Raw genomic sequence first — 23,632 nt, forward strand, 5'->3', positions numbered from 1 at the left:
GTAGTCGAGGTGCCAGAAGCAGCTGTGCTTCAGTACCAATCACCTCTGAGGCAGCTTGGACTCCTTCATAGGCGGCTAAGATTTCCTTCTCTGTGGGAGTGTAGTTGGCTTCGGATCCTCTGTAGCTTCGGCTCCAGAATCCCAGTGGTCGTCCCCGAGTCTCACCCGGCACCTTCTGCCAAAGGCTCCATGACAGACCATGGCTCCCGGCTGCAGAGTAAAGCACATTCTTCACCTCTGATCCCGTCCTGACTGGGCCAAGGGCTACCGCATGAGCGATTTCCTGCTTGATCTGGGCGAAAGCTTGCTGCTGTTCTGGGCCCCAGTGGAAATCGTTCTTCTTGCGGGTGACCAGGTAGAGAGGGCTCACAATTTGGCTATACTCGGAAATGTGCATCCTCCAGAAACCTATGGCACCTAGGAAAGCTTGTGTTTCCTTCTTGTTGGTCGGTGGAGACATTGCAGTGATCTTATTGATGACTTCAGTGGGAATCTGACGCCGTCCATCTTGCCACTTCACTCCCAGGAACTGGATCTCTCAAGCAGGTCCCTTGACTTTGCTCCTCTTGATGGCGAAGCCGGCCTTCAGGAGAATCTGAATGATCTTCTCTTTTTTCTCAAAGACTTCTGTTGCGGTGTTTCCCCACACGATAATGTCGTCAATGTATTGCAGGTGTTCTGGAGCCTCACCCTTTTCCAGTGCAGCCTAGATCAGTCCATGGCAAATGGTGGGACTGTGCTTCCACCCCTGGGGCAGTCGGTTCCAGGTGTACTGCACGCCCCTCCAGGTGAAGGCAAACTGAGGCCTGCATTCTGCTGCCAGAGGAATGGAGAAAAAGGCATTTGCAATATCAATGGTCGCATACCATTTTGCTGCCTTGGATTCCAGCTCATACTGAAGCTCCAACATGTCTGGTACGGCAGCGCTCAGTGGTGGTGTGACTTCATTCAGGCCACGGTAATCCACTGTCAGTCTCCATTCTCCTCTGGACTTACGCACGGGCCATATAGGGCTATTAAAGGGTGAACGAGCCTTGCTTACCACCCCTTGGCTCTCCAGCTCACGAATCATCTTATGGATGGGGACCACAGAGTCTCTGTCGGTGCGATATTGCCGACGGTGCACTGTTGCTCGGGCGATCGGCACCTGTTGTTCTTCAACTTTCAGTAGTCCCACAGCAGAGGGGTCGTCTGAGAGTCCAGGCAAGGTACTCAGTTGTCTGATGCCTTCTGTCTCTAGAGCAGCTATGCCAAAAACCCAGCGGTATCCTCTTGGGTCTTTGAAATACCCATTTCTGAGATAGTCTATGCCCAAAATGCATGGGGCCTCTGGACCAGTCACAATGGGGTGTTTCTGCCATTCTTTCCCAGTTAGACTTACTTCAGCTTCCAGTACAGTCAGCTCCTGGGATCCTCCTGTCACCCCAGAAATGGAAATGGGTTCTGCTCCCACGTACCTTGATGGCATCAGAGTACACTGAGCACCGGTATCAACCAGAGCCGTATATCTTTGTGGGTCAGATGTTCCAGGCCATCGGATCCACACAGTCCAGTAGATCCGATTGTCCCTTTCCTCTACCTGGCTAGAGGCAGGGCCCCCCTATTCCTGGTCATGGCATACATTGCTCTCTTCTTGTAAATATGTTTCTGAGGTTCCTTCAAGAGGATCAGTCATATCGTCATTCCTGTACCGTCTGGAGTTCTGTGCACGAGAGACCGGAGCAACATTGATTCTAGATGGGCTCTTTGTGGTAGGTGTTTCTCTTTTCAGTTCACGTACCCGGGCTGCTAAGGAGGAGGTGGGTTTTCCATCCCACTTCCTCATGTCTTCTCCATGCTCCCGAAGAAAAGACCAGAGGTTACCTCGGGGTGTGTATCCTCTCTCCCTGGCTGGGGAGCGCCTGCTCCTAATGGCAGAGACTCTCATTGGCTCTGGCTGGATATGGTAAATTTCTTCCTTAAGTTCTTTTTTCAGTTTCTGATGGCCTTCTTCAATCAAGTTCCGGACTTGCTCAGCCAGTCTTGTTTCCACAGATGAGACATGGGTACGAACTGGGGCAGTGACAGTGTCCTCGTAAATTCTTAGTTTATTAGCCAAGACACCTACCCTGTCCTCACCTTCCCTCCATTGCAGTGTTGCCAGGTAACGTGAGTACATCTCGGGTCCAAGCCGTGCAAATCTCAACCACATCCGTGATGTGCACTGGACACCATCTGGGTTTTTAGGAAATCTCTCATCTTCTGAAAAAATGATTTCCAACACAGCCAATTCCCTCAGGCATCGGATACCTTGTTCTATTGTGTTCCATTTTCCTTGGTGCACTTGGAGGTCTTCTTTACAAAGGTATCTATCCTTCACACTTGTTAGCAGTCGCTGCCAGAGGCTGAGAGGTTCTTGGCTTTTCCCAATCCCCTGGTCAATGACCACATCCCGGGACAACGATCCCAGTTGCCTGGCCTCACTTCCATCCAGAATGGTGTCATTGGCTGCAGCGTCCCAGATGCGGAGCAGCCAGGTCAGGATGGACTCGTTTGTCTGGCGGGTGAATTCCCTTCGCAGGTCACGCAGCTCACCCAGAGATAGAGAGCGAGTGATGATTTCTGGCTCTGTCTCTTCTGCTGATTGTGAAGGTCCTGCTGCACCCTCATCAGTCACTATGCGGACTGATTTGGTCCTTGATTTCTTCTTCTGAACGGGGGCAACTGCTACTGGTTTAGGCTGTTCCGGTTCGGTGATGGTTTGTGTGGAGATGCTGATGGCACCCTTAGTCCCTTTCTCCTCTGTGACAGTCTGCGTAGATGTGGACACTGTTGCCTCACTTTTGGCTTCTTTCTCCTCTGTGACGGTCTGTGTAGATGAGGACACTGTTGCCTTGCCTTTGGTTCCTTTCACCTCTGTGACACTCTGTGTAGACACTGATATCGTTGCTCTGCTTCTTTTTCCCTCTTCCTCTTCCTTCAGAACACGCTGTATCACACCATGTAGTGTTTTGATTCTAAGCATGGTGCGGGCCGTGCAGAGAAGACAAAGCAGGACTAACAACAACATCATGCTGTCCTTGGCATCCAGAGGGTATTCCATATTTTCAAAAACTGCTGTGTCATGCCTGAAAAGCTGGAAAAAATCATTCTTCACCCCTCCCCACAGGGGCTGGGTGAGATTGTTGAGGCCCCAGATGTAGCATCCTAGACCAGAACAAGAAAACAAAACTGGGTGTATATTCTGAATAATGTTCATTGCCTCAGAGTTTATCAAGCAATGGACATAATAGACTACTAAAGCAATTTTAGTACCATACCCTGGTCTACGCAGGAGCATTAAGACTGGCAGATAGTACCCCAGTTGTGGAAAAATATAGAGAGATAGATATAAGACACATGTAAGCATGTTGAGCATCATAGCGAACAGGTGTCTTCTTCAATACAAAATTGTAATTCTGACTTTTCTCAGTGCCTTGTGCCCCACGTTGGGCGCCAAAAAATGTAGTAGTTTGAAGACAAAACAAATGAGAGGCTCCAAGTCAGAGATACAATTTAATAGGAAAAAAAAAAAAAAAAAAAGAAAGAAAGTAAAATAAAATAGATGCAATAATACAAAAGACCACTGACAGAGTCAGAATACAACCTGAGCGTAGTGATGGAAGCAGTCCAGATGAGGTGGTCTTCCTGAAGCAGTGATGCTGTAGAAAAGTCTGGTAGCTCGGGTCCTCTGGGAATCCAGTGGGTAAGCGCCCCCCTGGTGTTCAGAGTCTCAGCTTATATCCAGGCTGGAATGCTTGGTTTCTCCCTCTGGGCGGAGCATCCCACAATGGGATGGTGAGTCATGTGATAAGGCCTGATGGGCCCATTAACAGGAGGTAGTCCAGGAGGGGGTTATCTGTGAGCTGTGTAGCAAAGGTGCTGATGGCCCATTAACAGAAGATAAGCCAGAGTGGAGGAGGCAGGGAGCACTGCCTCACCTGGTTTCAACAGTTCTTGAAGATGGTGATAGAATATACTTCAACCCAGGACAACCATTTAGGTGGCTTTTGCTAAGTTTTGTTCTTAATTTTTGAAGGTCCTTCTGTCAAGTGCTTTAAGGGTAGTTTTAAGTAGTCTATTGCAGCGTTCTACTTTTCTGGCAGTTGATGCATGGTATGGGATATGGTATATCTATTCGATTTTGTGTTCTTTGGCTCAAGTACTTATGAGGCCATTCTTGAAATGAGTTTCGTTGTCTGACTCAATTCTCTCAGGGGTGCCATGTTTCTACAGGACTTGCTTTTTCAGGCCTAAGATGGTGTTCTGGGCAGTAGCATGAGGCACAGGGTAGGTGTCTAGCTATTTAGTGGTTGCTTTTACCATGGTGAGCACGTAGCGCTTGTCTTGGCGGGTTTGGGGAAGGGTGATGTAGTCAATTTGCTAGGCTTCTCTATATCTATACTTTGACCATTGTCTACTATACTACAGAGGCTTCACTCATTTGGCCTGTTTGATTGCAGCACAGGTCCCGCAGTCATGGATAGCCTGGGAGATGCTGTCTATAGTAATGTCTACTTTTTGGTCATGAGCTCATTGATATGTTGCATCTCTCTTTTGATGACTAGAGGTATCATGAACTTAACAAGCTAGGAATAATTTTCTTTTGTGCTGCCAGTCTAGATTAACTTGTGATACTTTCACTTTGGCAGCTTGATTTACTTGTTTGTTGTTATGATGTTCTTCATTAGTTCGACTTTTGGGTACGTGCGCATTTACGTGTTGAACTTTCACGGTTAGCCTTTCTACTCGGGTGGCGATGTTCTGCCAAATTTCAGCAGCCCAGATGGGTTTCTTTCTGCACTGCTAGTTGGCCTTTTTCCAGCGGTCTAGCCATTTCTACAGAGCATTAGCCACCATTCACGAGTCAGTGTAGAGATAGAGCTTTGGCCACTTCTCTCTTTTAGCAATATTTAAAGCCAGCCGGACAGCTTTAAGCTCTGCGATTTGACTCGATCTACTTTCTTTCTCAGTAGCTTGTGCAACTTGTCGTGTGGTGCTCCATACAGCAGCTTTCTATTTTCGTTTAGAACTTACAATTTGGCAGGAACCGTCGGTGAAGAGGGCATATCGTCTCTCATTCTTTGATAACTTGCTATATGGTGGGGCTTTCTCGGCTCGTGTTACTTGCTCTTCTTCTTCTTCAGAGGATAATTTAAAGGTCTTACCTTCAGGCCAGTTTGTTATAATTTCTAGAATCTCAGGGCAATTTAGGTTTCTAATACGGGTGCGCTGCGTGATCAGGGCGATTTATTTGCTTCATGTAGTGTCGGTGGCGTGATGTGTGGTAGGAACCTTTCTTTTGAACATCCACCCCAGCACCGGTAGTTGTGGTGCTAGAAGCAGCTGTGCTTCAGTACTAATCACTTCTGAGGCAGCTTGGATTTATTCATAGGCAGCTAAGATTTTTTTTTTCTGTGGGAGTGTAGTTGGCTTCGGATTCTCTGTAGCTTCGGCTCTAGAATCCTAGTGGTTGTCTCCGAGTCTCACTCGGCACCTTCTGCCAAAGGTTCTATGACAGACCATGGCTTTCAGCTGCAGAGTAAAGCACATTCTTTACTTCTGATCTTGTTCTGATTGGGCTAAGGGCTATTGCATGAGCGATTTCTTGCTTGATCTGGGCGAAAGCTTGCTGCTGTTCTGGGCCCCAGTGGAAATCGTTCTTCTTGCGGGTAACTAGGTAGAGAGGGCTTACGATTTGGCTAGACTCAGGAATGTGCATCCTCCAGAAGCCTATGGCACTTAGGAAAGCTTGTGTTTCTTTTTTGTTGGTCGGTGGAGACATTGCAGTGATCTTATTGATGACTTCGGTCGGAATTTGACGTCGTCTATCTTGCCACTTTACTTTCAGAAACTGGATCTTTCGAGCAGGTCTCTTGACGTTACTCCTCTTGATGGTGAAGTCGGCTTTCAGGAGAATCTGAACGATTTTCTTTTTTTTCTCAAAGACTTCTGTTGCTATGTTTTTCCACACGATAATGTCGTCGATGTGTTGCAGGTTTTTTGGAGCCTCACCTTTTTTTAGGGCAGCCTGGATCAGTTTATGGCAAATGGTGGGACTGTGCTTCCACCCCTGGGGCAGTCGGTTCTAGGTGTACTGCACGCCCTTCTAGGTGAAGGCAAACTGAGGCCTGCATTCTGCTGCCAGAGGAATGGAGAAAAAGGCATTTGCAATATCAATAGTCGCATACTATTTTGCTGCCTTGGATTTCAGCTCATACTGAAGCTCCAACATGTTTGGTACGGCAGCGCTCAGTGGTGGTGTGACTTCATTCAGGCCACGGTAATCCACTGTCAGTCTCCATTCTCCTCTGGACTTACGCACGGGCCATATAGGGCTATTAAAGGGTGAACGAGCCTTGCTTACCACTTCTTGGCTCTCCAGCTCACGAATCATTTTATGGATGGGGACCACAGAGTCTTTGTCGGTGCGATATTGCCGACGGTGCACTGTTGCTCGGGCGATCGGCACTTGTTGTTCTTTAACTTTCAGTAGTCTTAGAGCAGAGGGGTCGTCTGAGAGTCCAGGCAAGGTACTCAGTTGTCTGATGCCTTCTGTCTCTAGAGCAGCTATGCCAAAAACCCAGCGGTATCCTCTTGGGTCTTTGAAATACCCATTTCTGAGATAGTCTATGCCCAAAATGCATGGGGCCTCTGGACCAGTCACAATGGGGTGTTTCTGCCATTCTTTCCCAGTTAGACTTACTTCAGCTTCCAGTACAGTCAGCTCCTGGGATCCTCCTGTCACCCCAGAAATGGAAATGGATTCCGCTCCCACATACCTTGATGGCATCAGAGTACACTGAGCACCGGTATCAACCAGAGCCGTATATCTTTGTGGGTCAGATGTTCTAGGCCATTGATTCTACACAGTCCAGTAGATCTGATTGTCCCTTTCCTCTACCTGGCTAGAGGCAGGGCCCTCTTATTTTTGGTCATGGCATACATTGCTCTTTTTTTGTAAATATGTTTTTGAGGTTCTTTTAAGAGGATTAGTCATATTATCATTCTTGTACCGTTTGGAGTTCTGTGCACGAGAGACTGGAGCAACATTGATTCTAGATGGGCTCTTTGTGGTAGGTGTTTCTTTTTTTAGTTCACGTACCCTGGCTGCTAAGGAGGAGGTGGGTTTTCCATCTTACTTCTTCATGTTTTCTTTATGCTTTCAAAGAAAAGACCAGAGGTTACTTTGTGGTGTGTATCTTTTCTCCCTGGCTGGGGAGCGCCTGCTCCTAATGGCAGAGACTCTCACTGGCTCTGGTTGGATATGGTAAATTTCTTCCTTAAGTTCTTTTTTCAGTTTCTGATGGCCTTCTTCAATCAAGCTCCGGACTTGCTCAGCCAGTCTTGTTTTTACAGACGAGACATGGGTACGAACTGGAGCAGTGACAGTGTTTTCGTAAATTCTTAGTTTATTAGCCAAGACACTTACTTTGTCTTCACCTTCCCTCCATTGCAGTGTTGCCAGGTAATGTGAGTACATCTCGGGTCCAAGCTGTGCAAATCTTAACTACATCCGTGATGTGCACTGGACACTATTTGGGTTTTTAGGAAATTTCTCATCTTTTGAAAAAATGATCTCTAACACAGCCAATTCTTTTAGGCATCGGATACTTTGTTCTATTGTGTTCTATTTTCCTTGGTGCACTTGGAGGTCTTCTTTACAAAGGTATCTATCCTTCACACTTGTTAGCAGTCGCTGCCAGAGGCTGAGAGGTTTTTGGGTTTTCCCAATCTCTTGGTCAATGACTACATCTCGGGACAACGATTCCAGTTGCCTGGCCTCACTTCCATCCAGAATGGTGTCATTGGCTGCAGCGTCTCAGATGCGGAGCAGCCAGGTCAGGATGGACTCGTTGGTCTGGCGGGTGAATTCTTTTTGCAGGTCACGCAGCTCACTTAGAGATAGAGAACGAGTGATGATTTTTGACTCTGTCTTTTCTGCTGATTGTGAAGGTTTTGCTGCACCTTCATCAGTCACTATGCGGACTGATTTGGTCTTTTTTTTTTTCTTCTGAACGGGGGCAACTGCTACTGGTTTAGGCTGTTCTGGTTCAGTGATGGTTTGTGTGGAGATGCTGGTGGCGCCTATAGTCCCTTTCTCTTCTGTGACAGTTTGCATAGATGTGGACACTGTTGCCTCACTTTTGGCTTCTTTCTCCTCTGTGAGGGTCTGTGTAGATGAGGACACTGTTGTCTTGCTTTTGGTTCTTTTTGCTTTTGTGACACTCTGTGTAGACACTGATACTGTTGCTCTGCTTCTTTTTCCTTCTTTCTCCAGAACACGTTGTATTACACTAGGTAGGGTAAGCATGGTGTGGGCCATGCAGAGAAGACAAAGCAGGACTAACAACATTTTGCTGTCTTTGGCATCCAGAGGGTACTCCATATTTTCAAAAACTGCTGTGTCATGCTTGAAAAGCTGGAAAAAATCATTCTTCACTTCTCACAGGGGCTGAGTGAGGTTGTTGAGGCCCCAGATGTAGTATTCTAGACTAGAACAAGAAAACAAAAGTGGGTGTAAATTTTGAATAATGTTCATTGCCTCGGAGTTTATCAAGCAATGGACATAATAAACTACTAAAGCAATTTTAGTACTATACTCTGGTCTACGCAGGAGCATTAAGACTGGTAGATAGTGCTCCAGTTGTGGAAAAATATAGAGAGATAGATATAAGACACATGTAAGCATGTTGAGCATCATAGCAAACAGGTGTCTTCTTCAATACAAAATTGTAATTCTGACTTTTCTCAGTACCTTGTGCCGCACGTTGGGCGCCAAAAATGTAGTAGTTTAAAGGCAAAACAAATGAGAGGCTCCAAGTCAGAGATACAATTTAATAGAAAAAAAGGAAAGAAAGTAAACTAGAATAGATGTAATAATACAAAAGACCACTGACAGAGTCAGAATACAACTTGCGCGGAGTGATGGAAGCAGTCTAGATGAGGTGGTCGTCTTGAAGCAGTGATTTTGTAGAAAGGTCTGGTAGTTCGGGTCCTCTGGGAATCCAGTGGGTAAGCGCTTCTCTGGTGTTTAGAATTTCATCTTATATTCAGGCTGGAATGCTTGGTTCTTCTTTCTGGGCGGAGCATTTCACAATGGGATGTTGAGTCATGTGATAAGGCCTGATGGGCCCATTAACAGGAGGTAGTCTAGGAGGTGGTTATCTGTGAGCTGTGTAGCAAAGGTGCTGATGGGCCCATTAACAGAAGATAATCCAGAGTGGAGGAGGCAGGGAGCACTGCCTCACCTGGTTTCAACAGTTCATGAAGATGGTGATAGAATAGGCTTCAACCCAGGACTGCTGTCCTCAGTGAGAATTTCTTTTTACTTTCATCAAGCCTGAAACTCTGTGTTTTCACCGTAACCACTGGCTTTGATACTCACACCTTACACCAATACAAAGACCCTATTATCTGTCCCTTTGATGACTTCCCCTTAGGTTTTGGAATCTACTATCAGATTTCCATAAAACCTTTTCCTTCCCCAGAAAGCAGCCCTGTTTCTCCAGCCTGAAGGGCAGGACAAGTGCTCCAGACCTGATTATTCTGGTGGCCTCCACAACACTTGCTCCTGTTTATTAATGTTTTCCTTCACTAGGGAAAATGAAACTGGAAGCCCAGTGCAGGTGTGCATTTACAAATGTCAAGTAGAGGAGGGTAACCACCTCTCTCAATTGACTGGCCATGCTCACTCAGTCCATGATGCTGCAGATCTCCATTGTGGTCACAGACAATGAAACCAGTGAAAAAGACAGCAATGAGACAGAAACATTTAGAGCTTCTGCAGTTCTAATTACTGGGGGAAGAAGCTGAATTCCACTACTCACCAAGTTCCCAACTATTACTAATTACATAACCTGACCTCAGGTGTGACAGTTCTTAAAACATGGAAGTCAACTAGCTTCCTCTGAATAATCTCTAAAACATACAGACAGTTCTGACACACATTGACCTCCCTAACTTCATTTGATGTTTGCTTTGTCTGGGTGATTGAATTGTAGCAATATTTCACACTGATGATGAATGATCACAGTATGTCTTGACGAACTGTGATAGAGCATTCTAAAATATCATGAGACCAAGCACAAGAACTCGGTCTGAATGTCAGAGAAATATTCTTGTAATGTCATACAACATTATAGTATTTGACTTCAAAAGAAGCAATTCTGATCTGAAATAAGCTCAGTGAAAAGATTTCAGAATATAGCAGTTCATGGTCATAATACAGCAAAAACCTTGAAATAAGAACATTTATTTTTATTTTTAAATCATGCAATTTTTCTCAGTCATTTACATCATAAAGACACTATAAGAAGACATGTATTTAAGGATGTAAGAACTAAAATTTGAGAAAATAACAGAATTTCTGAAGAAAAACAGTTATGTCATAGATTTTGACATAGAGTCAAAGTGTAATTTGTTAAGAAAACCACAAAATCTATGAATGTATATAATAAAATATCTAAATAAAATTTATTATATAATTTGTGGGATGGTATACATATATAATATTTTTATATTGTATAATATATTAAATACTACACATATTATGAAATTATAATATAAATATTTTATGGTGTGGAATGTAATGAAGTTCAGAGAAGGGCAGTGAGGCTGATGAAGGGCCTAGAAGATAAGTCCCATGAGGAGAGGCTGAGGAAGCTGTGGATGTTTAGCCTGGAGAAAAGGAGGCTCAGGGAAGACCTTATCACTCTCTTTAACCACCTGACAGGAGGGTGAAGCCAGGTGGGGTCAGTCTCGTCGTCTGGGCAACCAGTGACAGGACAAGAGGACACAGGCTTTAGCTGCACAAGGGATTATTCAGGCTGGACATCAGTGGAAATTCTTTACATAGAGGGTTGTTAAGCATTGAAGAGCTGCTCAGGGAGGCTGTGGAGCCATCACCCCTGAAGGTGTTTAAGGAAAGACTGGACAGGGCACTCAGTGCTGTTGTCCAGTTGACTAGGTGGTGTCTAGTCAAAAGTTGGACTTGATGGTCTCAGAGGTCTTTCACAGTGTAATTGATTCTGTGATATATCCTACATAGAAAATTTTATATATATACATACACAGGTATACACACACACATACATATACATATAATATGTAGACTTTATTAAACATAATAATATAATTCCTCATATGAAATATTTTATGTGTTATAATAAACACTGAGTGTAAGACTTAGTCGATTTTTTCCAATGGTCATTATGTATCAGCAGTGGATTTAATAATGAGCATTAATATCAGTTTTACAGGTAATGTAAAGAGCTATGACTTGCAGTAATTTCTGAATTCTACATATTAATTTTCACACTAGACAAAACCGATGAAATTTAAACTCTCTTGCCAGGCCACTGCTTCTAGCAGCAATTTGAAGCTTCAGGAGGAAAGCAGACCATTATTAAGTTTTTTTTCCTAATCTGAGGTTGTTGACACCCATGAGCATCTAATTAAATGTACTTTTAATGACATTTACCTTGCAAGAATGCAAAAGGTGAAGAATGAAAAAAAAGTCTAGTGGCAAATACCCATTTTTCAGAAGTGCTGAAGACATTTCAGGAGGAAAATATTCTTGAGCTTACAATGTGATTTGAGTATGCTTCAAAGAAATCATTGCTTATTTTTGCTGCTGTTGCTCTCCAGACTAAACGTTATAATTGTATTTAGCGGGGGAATATCCCTTATTAAATATGTTTTTGTTCTATCTGGCAGACAAGTTCTTCAGAATAACTGACTAACATACCACATTAAAAAAAACATACAGGAGAAGGTTTACTGGTATTTATAATACGTTCAGTACTTCATTAAATGACTTGAATCTAAAAGATCATAAATTCTTATTGCATCAATAATCTAGTCCTTGTCAGACAGTTACTTGGGAGAAAATGAAAATTGTTTATGCCCATAACAAAATAAAGTAGAACCATGAATAATTGGTTGAATTGAATTGTCATAAACTATGTACTCCACTGACTAAATTTCCAAGTTAGAGTTACTTATTTGGGTGCTTCTGAAAATTCATGTATTGAATGCAGTCCAGAAGAAGTTGCCTATTTGTTTTTGCATTTTTATATTTTCAGTCTTCTATTTAACATTCTATTACTGTACTTGGCTTCTTTATTTTAGGTTTTTAGGACTGATCTCTTCAATGAAGTATGTTACTTATAAGGAAACCAAACCATATTAGTCAGAGCAAGGCAAGAAAGAATAGCCTTCTGTATAAAAACAAAAACAAGCAAACAAAAAACATAAACAAACCACCCCAAAAGCAATATAAATATAAATATAGTTTATTTTGTAGAGTTTTAAAAAATGCATTCAGATTTTATTGATTTTTTTCAGCATTTGTGATAAAGTAACCTAACTATAAGATGCCATGGTAGACTGAAAGTACTAAAGATATTCTAGAAGAATATGACCATTAAAAAAAAAAAATTAATCAGTAGTATTAGGTGACACTCCGCACCACACAAATGACTAGCACTCACACTTTCTGTTACCTTCAAAATGAAGTACTGATTTATTACTGATTCATTTCTAAATTCCCTCTTCTGCTCTGCAATATGTTTAATAAATTGTATGCTAGGACTGCTGGTATCAGATTGAAAAATATATCTAAATATAATGAAGATTAACATATATCCACTGAGCAGAGTAGCAGGAAAGATTTTGAACCCTATGAGAATGAGCAAAGACTTTAATTGATAAAAAATCTATGGTATTCATAAAAAAAGAAAGTGTTATCTCCATTATTTTTGTCATTATTGAAGTAAAAGCTAGATGTTGAATAAATTCCAATAGAGATAGTATGAAAAGATTAAAAAACCCCCACCTTTCTATGTTGGGTGTTTTTTTGTTCTAGTTCTTTTTGTTACAAGAGCTGAATAGGCATATTCTGACTTTTTACTATGAATGTTCAGTAAGTATTAGGACATATAAATAAATCCAAAATTCTGAAATATAGCTAATATGCCAAAATTATGTGTATTTAATGGGTGATTATAATCTGTCAGCATAAGACTGAAAATAAAATGGATGATAGAGATCTTAATAAAAAATAACATAAAGATACTATAATGCATTGTAAAGATAATATATAATTCAGCATGAATTTATATTAAATAAAGATAAGGGTAATACTAGTGAAGAGAGACTGATAGACTCTAGTAAGGTATTTGATGGAGTGTCATTTACATGGCTGAAAAAAAAAGTAAATTCAACTGCAAAATGACAGTGCTAGCATGTAAATGCAAGCAGATAGTCCATTCAATGTCTGTTTGACATTTAAATGAAGAAAGAAAAACCAAATAGTGTGAGCTTTGGATGTAACAGAGACTAACTGTACTGACCACTCATAAGTGATACTTTCATTAATGTAGAACAGTAAATTTCTAATTTAGCAAAAAAAATCAGTTTCATCTCTCTTCAGTACCCTGAGAAATCAGAGCATTTCTTTTACTTTCAATAGCAGAAGTATTTGTAAACTGTATGTTCAACTCTTCCCCCTTATTTAACTTTATATAAATTATTATTAATTCTTATTTGTCCTAATCTCTGTCCGATCAACACTGCTTAGGTCATCTTTGCAGCTTCTTGCATAATCAAGAGGTTTAATACAAGTCTGTGATTAAAGTTTTACAATATAGAAAAAGAATGTAAGGTTAAAGGATAGCATTAAAGAAGTTGAGGTTCATTTTTTAGTGAAAGCATTTAAATCTTTTGCTGAGTTTGGGCATAATCTGAGGTGATGTGTTAAACTTAAAACGAGTTTCACAGAGGAAGAAATTTTAAAAAAATGTTCTTGAAAGCAGGAAGTCAGAAAATTGTTTAATGTTTGGGATTTGAAGCTACACTGTGTGTGAATACATATATAGGCACAAACTGAGAGTAAAAGCATTTTTGAATATTCCATAAATTGACATTTTTTGATGCAATCAATTGAATATTTTCCTAGACTAAATTATCTTTTTTCAGACAAGAATTGATTCAGGGAATTTATATTGTCTGTGTTATATCAGACATTGAACTAGATTATCACAGTTTTCCCTTCTGGTCTTTTATCCATGGATGCTACAGTTAGAAAAAAAAATACAAAAATGGTCTGTTTGTCAAATTAAGATCTCTATTTTCTCTACCTCAACACTCAACTGCCTCAGTGTCCCTGCTGACAGAATGAAGATGCAACCATTAGAGATATCACAAGGAATTGATACAAATGATGAACAGATTTCAGTTTTGAGGAACTTGTAGAGTGCTAAAAATTGCAATTGCACAAGTGTTTTGAAAAGGCTAATTTATATGTCTTATTATTGTTGTCCCTTTTTGTATTTTATGGTTTCAGTTTGGTGAGACTAGTTGATATATGCCAAAAAACTCATGCAATTCTTTTCAATAAAAATAGCTTTAGAAGGATCTTCCTGCTTTTTTGCACATAGAAGACTTCAGTCTTACTTCTTTGAAAAAATGCTGAATAATATTGATTACCTAACCAAGTGGTGTTTGACAGTTCCAGAAAACTAGATAGGGGACTGTGAGCCAGACGTCCTAAACTGAAGAAATTCTTCTCCCTAGCTGATTTACGCCAATATAAGATACCTTCTAATATACTTTTCCTAAGCCTATATTTAACGTGCTTTATTGATAGATTATCTTTAGATTCCTAACTCACACAGTTCTCAGAGCTGAGAAGAAGAACAGTTAGACAGTAGATTAAGTAGATTAAGAGAGGCAAAATAAAACTTCCTATCCCTGCCCTCCCCCAAGGACTCCATTTTGATTTACAAATATCATTCAAATGCTTCATTGAAGCTAATTGTATCATGACTTTACTGGACTGTTACTGCCACTGTTTCCTCTCTTCTAAAGGCTGGCAATGTTGTACCAATTTTTGTATAAATTACACTATTAAACTTCCTATGATGTTTGAAGTACTAGTAACTGCCATCCCATTATTTTTAAACAGCTGTGATACACTTGCCTCACCACTGTTGTGAAGTTTCCTCTGTGGGAGCCATGGCCTGAAACAGTTGAGAAATATGCGTTTAAAATTTATGCCAACATATAAGACTCCCGCTTTTGTCTGGTGGCACTTTTCAGCGGTTGGTAACTTCAAGAAGCCCATAAGGCAGCACAGGAGACTGAGGTGCAAAGCTATGCTTTCCCCTCTCCTCACATCTGTTCACAGCTGCCTTACCATGTAAATGTTGTCCCCGTGGCTGATTTAACTTGTTATAGCTGCCAGTACTCCTGAGTGTCAAAAGTGACAGTGAAAAATTGCCAGAATACATGTGAAAATTCTGCCATGATGGTTTTCTAGGGTTTTCTTGGACTGGGATCCAAACCCTTTCTAAAATGGTAAAAAAAATGCTGGAATTAAGGAATGGACCTTATTTTACCTCCCTGGCTGTGGACTACACCTCCACATACACTGTATTATAGGGTTTGATTTTGCAGGGAAGAGAGAAATTTCCAAATTTTTTTTTCTTCCCCCTTCCCATCCCAAAAGCAAAAATTGCAATTTTGCATAACTCTTTGACCAAGATCACAACATTATCAGGAGAATATGCAATGGGTGTGATCAATTAGATAAGAAAGTATTGAATTCCTCATTTGGTTTAGAAAACAATACAGTGTAATAAATAAATACTTATATATCTGTAAGGATTCAGCAATATTAACAAGATACTTCTAGTTGAACACCATATATGAAGATTATATATATTTTTAGAAAAGGGTGATATTAGAGATTTTACAACAACATTTTAATAATCAATAACAAAATCTTGCAAATTATATTGAATGCTAGCTTAAAAATAAATAAAATCAGGAAAATATCTATGCTAACTTATCAAGTTTTGCAATTTATTTCTTTGATTTCTTCTATGGTAATTGGAAATATATTTGTCCTACATTCTTTGAATATAGGATAGCTGGCAAATTTCCCTGGACTACAGTGATAACAAGTCTCTTTTCCTTCTTATGTAAAAATATATTTAACAGCTCTCATAGTTATAGTTTGTACTAACTAATCCTAGAGTTGTAGATGTAGATGTTGGAAAAGACCTTTAAGATAAAAAGTCTTAACTGTCAGCCTTGCACTACCCCCATGTTCACCACTGAACCATGACCTCAGGCGCCATATCCACAAGTTTTTCAAACACTTTTATGCATTGTGACTCCGCTCTGGGAAGTCTGTTACAGTGTTTTACAACACTTTCAGTGGAAAAAAGTATGTGTCATATTTAGTCTGAATTTGGAGCCATTTCCTCTCATTCTGTCCCTTGTAACCTGGGAGAAGAGAGTGGTTCCTGCCTCACTACACCCTCCTTTCAAGCAGTTAACAGAGAAAAGAGAGGACCCCACGAGCCTCTTTTTCTCCAGGCTAAACAGCTCCCTCAGCCAGTACTATTTAATGTAGGTGTAGCACTTCATTTATAGCTGCTGTGTTTGTTCACTTCATGAAAGGATACATCAGGCCATAACCAGACTTCTCAGCTGAGATGAAATTTGTTTTGTTTCCTAATAATTGGGGTTTTGTTGCCTGAGCTGAGCACCTTTATTCTTTATGAAAAAACAGTATTTTACATTCCCAATAATGCCCACCTATTTTTCTTATGAACTAATAGGGAAGCTTCTGTGGATGTGAGACTGTTTGAGCACTTCAGCTCATTCTTAGACTTGGAAATTTCCCTTTTGTTTATCGGTTATATTACACTAGAAATGTTAGATAACACTCTATCATCCTTTCATTCTCTTAACCAGGAACATTTTGGAATTCAGCTTCCTTCAACACAGAGACATCCTACCTGCATTTCCCCACCTTCCATGGAGAACTCAGTGCAGATGTCTCATTTTTCTTTAAAACTACTGCTTCCTCAGGAGTGTTTTTAGAGAACCTGGGAATTCAAGACTTCATAAGGATAGAGTTACAGTGTAAGTGACATGACTGGTGGTATTTTTGTTGTTGTTATTATTATAAAAATTGGATTTTATTTAATTTAAATGGAGAGTATTTTAAAACTGTTCTCTACCTTTATTAGTTCTTCTACTACTACCAGATCTTTATCATTATCCAAAAAAAAAATCACAGCACTGAGACTAAACAAGTATCCATTTGCAGAAATTTTCTGCCTCAGAGGTTTCCTAATCTAAGAGCACAGCAATAAGCCCCTGACTGCTAAGACTGTTTCTGCTTCTTGTGTTCAATGCATCTCTGCTACCAAATTCTGTTCCTCCAGATTTTAAGGCCAGGCGTTTTTTGTGGCTGCTGGAAGATGCACTCCATCACCATGTGTGACTAAGATCTTTTGTGGCACAATATCTTAAGTCACGCATTTTCATATTTGTTCTTTTTTTTATTTTTTTCAATTTTGTTTCATTTTATTTGTGCAGACCCAAATTCTTAGACTTACAAGCAGAAATACTTTTTTGTTGTGTAAGAGAGAATTAAATGTCCCACTAAATCTGACATAAGGGGACCAGTGTAAAATGAAACTTTTCTCTTAATTCACTCAATGTATAATTCTTACATTGTTTATTATTAAAAGAGAGAGAATTTGAAAGGATGAAGCATTTTTTTATTAGGCTTTTGAATTAATTTGTAATGTCACATTAATTGAAAAGTCTTCTACTTGCCTGGTGGCTCTGAGAGTTCTTTAGAACACTTTTTACCTTGGGATTAGACAGTTCCTCATTTTTTTCCAAATCAATTTTGTTATCAGACTCCAGTATTTTCTGGAGAAGAGTACAAATAAATCTATATGTTGTATTGAAAAATATTGCTATGGAAGCATTAAATATTTTTATTAAAAATAAATTATTCTGCTTTCTCATTTTTTGTCCATGTTAGCATCTTCTGTTAATTAAACAAACAGGAAAACACCTTCTCTAGGTAGTTTAATTATAGAATATTGTGTAATGTTTAATGAATCTGGTTTTCATCATCTCAAACTATAGTGCTGTATTTGAAAACTACCCTGTTTTCAACATTGCTTTTGCCATGTTTTTTGGCAGTATGAACTGCTTTCTGTTAAAGCTTTGTGAACAGTTTAAAGAACAGCAGCATTGTAAACTAAGTGTGATGCAATACAGAAAATGTACTGGTCAGCACTTCAGTGGAGGCTCTCTGAAGCAACGATGATAGTCTTGTCTGATAACTGATTTTCTATTTTCAAATTAAACAGTTAAATCATAGAAGCATTAAAGGAATGCTTCTGAGAGCTGAATTATTCAGACATTTTTCAGAAGACTGTAAGTTTTTCTTCAGAATAATAAAATGAAGACAGACTCATGTCACTTGTCCCATTCATTCATGAACATAAAAACCACTGCATTCTTATGGGTTTTAAATTACTTTATATGAGTAGGGAGGTGTGAGAGAAAGCAAAAGGCTGAATTGGTCTGTAATTTCATCATTTAAAAAAGCAAAGTTATCTCATTAGTGTGTAGCATGTAGAGAAGTTTTTTCATTTCCATAAACACCTAATTTGTTGAGTAGACAGACCTATTATTTTTGGCATGACATATGTAAATTATATAGAGGATTGTTTGCAGTGGACCCAGAACTGTATTTTTTTATTGAGGAAAATATCAGTCAGAAATAAGCAATATGTATTTCCATCAAGAGTACCTTTCTGAAAAAAAAAAAATTAACTTGAGCATTTCATATGGTATAAGATTATTTAGATTTCATCATCATATAAAACTCCACATCCTTTATAATAAATGTGAATGTAAATTACCAGCCTACACTTGATGTTCTATTATTAGTTTCAAATAAAATATTTTTTTTTATTTATGCAATAATAAATAACAATAATGTAAATGTCAGATGTCACTGTTTAAGATGATGATGTGAGAAAATGTTTAAAACATATTATGTCATTAACATTTGACTTTCAGTACTTTGGAAGAATGTTTTTTGTAGTATTTTTTATTGTTTGCAAACTTTATATCTAATTCTTTTATGTATGGGGTAGTGATCTTTAGACATTGAATTCTAGCTTCAAACAAAAAATGACAGATGCAGAAACTTAATAGCAAATGTGAAACTTAGTGCTGTTCTATTGGTTTTATGAAGTTGTAAGCACTGTAGTTCATCTGTGTATATATACTAGAACACTGTGGCAAAAATGGTATGTGCATCCTAACTGTATTTTCAAACAGAGGTTAAGTAAAAGAAGATCCTTGTCTCAAAGAAGATACTTGATCCCTTATTTTTGTTTGCAATAAGTTATAAATACACATTGAACTTCTTTCTAATTTACTGATTTCCTGCAGAAGTAGTGGCTGAAAGCAAGAAAAGCCAACTCTGAAGAGTACACTTTGCTAAATACTTATAGGACCAAAGGTTACTCTAACTCTAGCCAATGATCTGGGTATTTTTTAATTAATGCTCACTGAAGTTTTTTTTTTTTTTCCAAGGAGTTAAACAGATATTTAAAGTACGGTTGGAAACACTATGGTGTATTGATTTGGTTGGGCTTCTGCAGTTTCTTTTGCAAGTATTTCAGAACAGTCCAATATGCAACTACTGGTGGCCTTTGTCTGCCCAAATTTGGAACTTACTGTCCAGGATGAATGCAGTTCAACTGCTTCCTTTAAGGAAAATGCTAGGACTTTGCATTCTGTAACGTATTAGTTGGTAATCTCTTTCTGCTTCTGCACATGATGCTCCACTCTGGGTGGTTCTCTGTAGCTGTGATTTCTGTTAGTTGTTCTAGCCACAGCTAGCCGCTGACTACTCTCCATGATTACTATCAACTACATCTTCCACTCCACTTTGCTAGTCTGTAGCTGTGCTCTGCCTGTGTTCGAATGCCCTAGAGTTACAAGAGTTCCTGCAATACTTGGATAGTTTTTAAGTAATACCAATGTAGGTAGGACCCCAAAAAAAATATTTCTGCCAGAAGAAAACTTCTGGATGCATTCTCTTCTGCTGCCTAAGAAATAACCAAAATGACCAAAATGCACTGTGCCTGTGTCTTTTGTTGCAAGATAACAAATTTGAGAACTCAGTATCATCCTTCCACATCCTGTGGCATATTTTCTTAGAGGTTCTAATAAATTCAAATTTTCTTTCAAATTTGCAGTGTTCTTGCTATTAGCAAAAATACTTATAATATTAATGTTAAGTGTTTATATTTTTCACTTTTTCTGACATATTCTGATTAGTCTTCAGAGACTACAATGGATCACCATACACCCATTCTGATTATTTCAGCCTTCATATGTGGAACTTCAGGGATTACTTCCCGTTTTTCAAGATTATATTAATTTTTTCGTGGTACTAACATAAATCATTTTTTCAGTGGTTATTTCAAAATCTTTATTATGTGTTTTCTTGCCTTTAAAATCTAAACAGTAACATTATTTATCAGGTCTGTCATTCTGATATGCTATTTAATAGGCCCATTCAGTGAGTTCAAAGCAGAACTTGTGTTTTCAGGATTAACTCCAACAGTATCCAGAAGATTACAAAGACATCTCTGCAGAAGGTAACATTCAGTAGAAATTCTTTTTAGCCAGTCACATGGACTTTCTGTTTCTTTTGTTCTCCTACTGTGTGGTTGGTTTTTTTGGTTTTTTGGTTTTTTGTTTTGTTTTTTTTTTTTTTCTTTTATCCCTTTTTAAAGGGATAGTGAGTTCTCAGCTTTTTCTAAATAAAAGAAATTTATCCTAAAATTAATTTATTTTACTGAGGAACTGTGTTTAAACATCAATTATTTCTTCTTATTATGTAAAACTGTTGATTTTGAAGCAGAGGAGGTAATGTATTACAAAGGGCATTCCATTTATAAATTGACTGCACAATGCTCTTTATTTAGTAAGTGAAACAGTTTATATATTTCCCATTTTATTTTTCTGTCTTAGGATCAAATATTATAGAAAAATACTTTATAGTAACAAGATTTAGGGCTTAAGGGATTGCAAGTGTGTGACTTTACTCAGTCTAAAGGTTGGCCAAAGTGGATTTAAATGTTTTAAAAGTCTAATATATTTGAAAAAGTGAAAGGAAATTAAAAATACTGCAAGGAAAAAATTTTTTTAGTTCAATAAATTCCTTTTTAAAACACTGTTTGAAGCTCATCCAATTCCCTTGACTTCTAAATTTTTTCACATTTCTGTCAGAATTCAGTGGCATAAATAGGAAGCTTTTTTTTTTTTTGAATCCATGAAATCTTCTCTATAATCCTTTAATGAAATCCTTGCTAACTCAAAATTACGGCTATTCATTGTCTAGGGAATATTTTTTTTCATACATGATTGCCTTTGAATGTATGAAAGAAAGACTTCCAGAGAAAATATTCAGAATTTTCAGATCTTCAGTTTTCTGGCATATTCATCATCTTTTTATTTTGATCTCCGAATACTCAGTTATGGTTTTCTAGGCAAACCATGAAACTGTAATGTGAAAGTTGCTTAGAGAAAAACTCAATTCAAATCATAATTTTATGAACTACATCAAAATCTTCCCTCTGATGTTCGTAAAGACCATATGAATAAATAACAAAAGCAAATAGACAGTAGAAGATGCTGGCTGGATTTTAGTTGTGTTAATTTAAATATACTTAACAACAGTAATCAATTATTGTGTAATCAAGAGATGCATTTCATCCAAACAGAAAAATCGCAAAGCTAGCACATTTCACTGTTTCTTGACTACTGTGCTCTCCAGGGGTCCACAAACTGATTGGTTTCCATGCGGTGCATAAATCATTGCTCTTGCTGTCAGTGAGTGTGAAGAATGAGCTGCAGGCCCCTGAAGTAAATTCTCCCTCTAAAACAATCTGTCTTATCCCATGAAATAGTAGGCTAAATCTTGAAGTAGCTTGTTCTGCTATTAATTATTTTGCCACTCAATTAATTATGAAATAATTTAAATGTCTGTTACTGCTATCCTCTTTCTAGCTCCATCTGAAGTGGTTTTTTCATTTGACGTGGGGAATGGACCTAGTGAAGTCATAGTGCAATCACATCATTCCTTAAATGACAACCAATGGCACTATGTGAAGGCTGAACGGAATGTCAAAGAGGCTTCCTTACAAATTGATCAGCTTCCCCAGAGATCCCACAGTGCTCCACCTGATGGACATATTCGCTTGCAGCTCAACAGTCAGCTTTTTGTAGGTAGGTGCTCCACAGAATATTTCCTAGTTATCATCATAAAAAATATGAAAATACTGGGGTGAGGAGGAGAACAAAAAGTGTTGGCAACCTTTGTTGTTGACCTTTTGTAAATACTTTGTACGGTGACATGAGAGACTTTGTGAAAAATCTGTGGAGATATTCACTATTTTGAAATTATGGATCTCAAAGTGCCTTGGCCAGTAGTTACTGCAGGAGAGTATTTCAAATCAAGTTTGTTTCTTTTGAGGTTTGTTTGAATGACAGTGCAAGGATCTAGATTTGCACCTTTTCTTTAGAGGTTGTTATTTACTGAAGGAAGTTGTGCCATTTCAGTAATTTCAAGGAAATCTTGTTGTGTCTCTTTATCCACAGCTTCTCAGGTTAAAGCATGACATTAAGGCAATTCGATATGCTGAAAAGGTAGAAATTGAGTAAAAAGGAATTAATTAGTATTTATTTTGCTATTACAGAAAGCAATATAGAGCTATGTGTTATATCCACAGTAGTGTTTCTAATGCAATATTGCCTTATTATGAATTCATGAGTTTCTGGTGTAAATATATGCTGTACAGTATAAGAGCATTTAAACCTGGTCCTACTTTTAAAAAGACCTTTTTTATATCTGCCCTGAGAAACTAAGACTAAATTAATGCAAGTTTTATTTACTGTGTGTTGGGGGGGAATTCATTTAAGGGCAATAGTGTTCTTAAGCTGTAGCTGCAAAAAAATGTGAATGTTTATTGAAAAATGAAATAAAGAGGGAAATCTTGTACGCTCTGATAAAAATTTATACTTGTGCTTCAAAAGGTATCAAGGGAGGAAGATGGAGAATTGACCAAACATTGAAGAATTTTATATTTTGATTGAAAGATGACATGAAATTGCCGCCACCAGGTGGTTTTGTTCCATTATAACTGAAAATAACAATAGCTATGTCAAGATATTCCATGTAACACCAAGAATTATACAACTTTGAAACTGAAAAAACTTAAAATGAATGATCACATGAAAGCATTTATCCAAACAAGGACTGGAAATGTATGAGAATTATAGTTTACAATCTCGCACATTGTGGAGTATTTTCTGCTTTTAGTTTTTAAAAGAGAACAAAGGACAAGAAATGTCAGAGTAGATTGCACAACAAAGGACAAGAGACATGATGTCAGTTGCACACCTTGCTAAGCAACATAGATGAATAAAACGTTAGTTATCATGAAATGCACTAAAAATAAGGAGCAGTGAAAAAGATTGAAACAACAACTCTCCTTAATCTTAGAATTACTCTGTATAGTTATCACCTATGCTTGGTAGTCAGGTATAACCTGGCAGGTACTCCTCTGCATAGAGGGGCATTAACCTTCCCATTATTGAAGAATAGACAGCTTCCTTCTGAGACAAAGCAGAACCAAACAGACATGATTGTAGAATCATTAAGGTTGGAAAAAACCTCCAAGTTCACCAAGCCCAACCTTTGAATGGA

At 38.8% G+C, this 23,632-nt stretch overlaps 1 protein-coding gene across 1 annotated transcript in view; it reads left to right on the top strand.

The window, feature by feature from the left end:
* CNTNAP4 (contactin associated protein family member 4) overlaps positions 1-23,632 on the top strand; it is a 208,929-nt gene that overhangs the window by 169,232 nt on the left and 16,065 nt on the right. Inside the window, exons 16-17 of the mRNA XM_066181677.1 lie at positions 16,786-16,956; positions 21,934-22,152. Coding sequence (XP_066037774.1) covers positions 16,786-16,956; positions 21,934-22,152 — 390 coding nt within the window. The remainder of the gene's footprint in view (positions 1-16,785; positions 16,957-21,933; positions 22,153-23,632) is intronic.

This window comes from Chamaea fasciata, unplaced genomic scaffold, assembly GCF_029207755.1.
Source record: "Chamaea fasciata isolate MVZ Bird 193981 ecotype frontalis unplaced genomic scaffold, bChaFas1.0.hap1 SCAF_4, whole genome shotgun sequence".
Classification (NCBI taxonomy): Eukaryota; Metazoa; Chordata; class Aves; order Passeriformes; family Sylviidae; genus Chamaea; species Chamaea fasciata.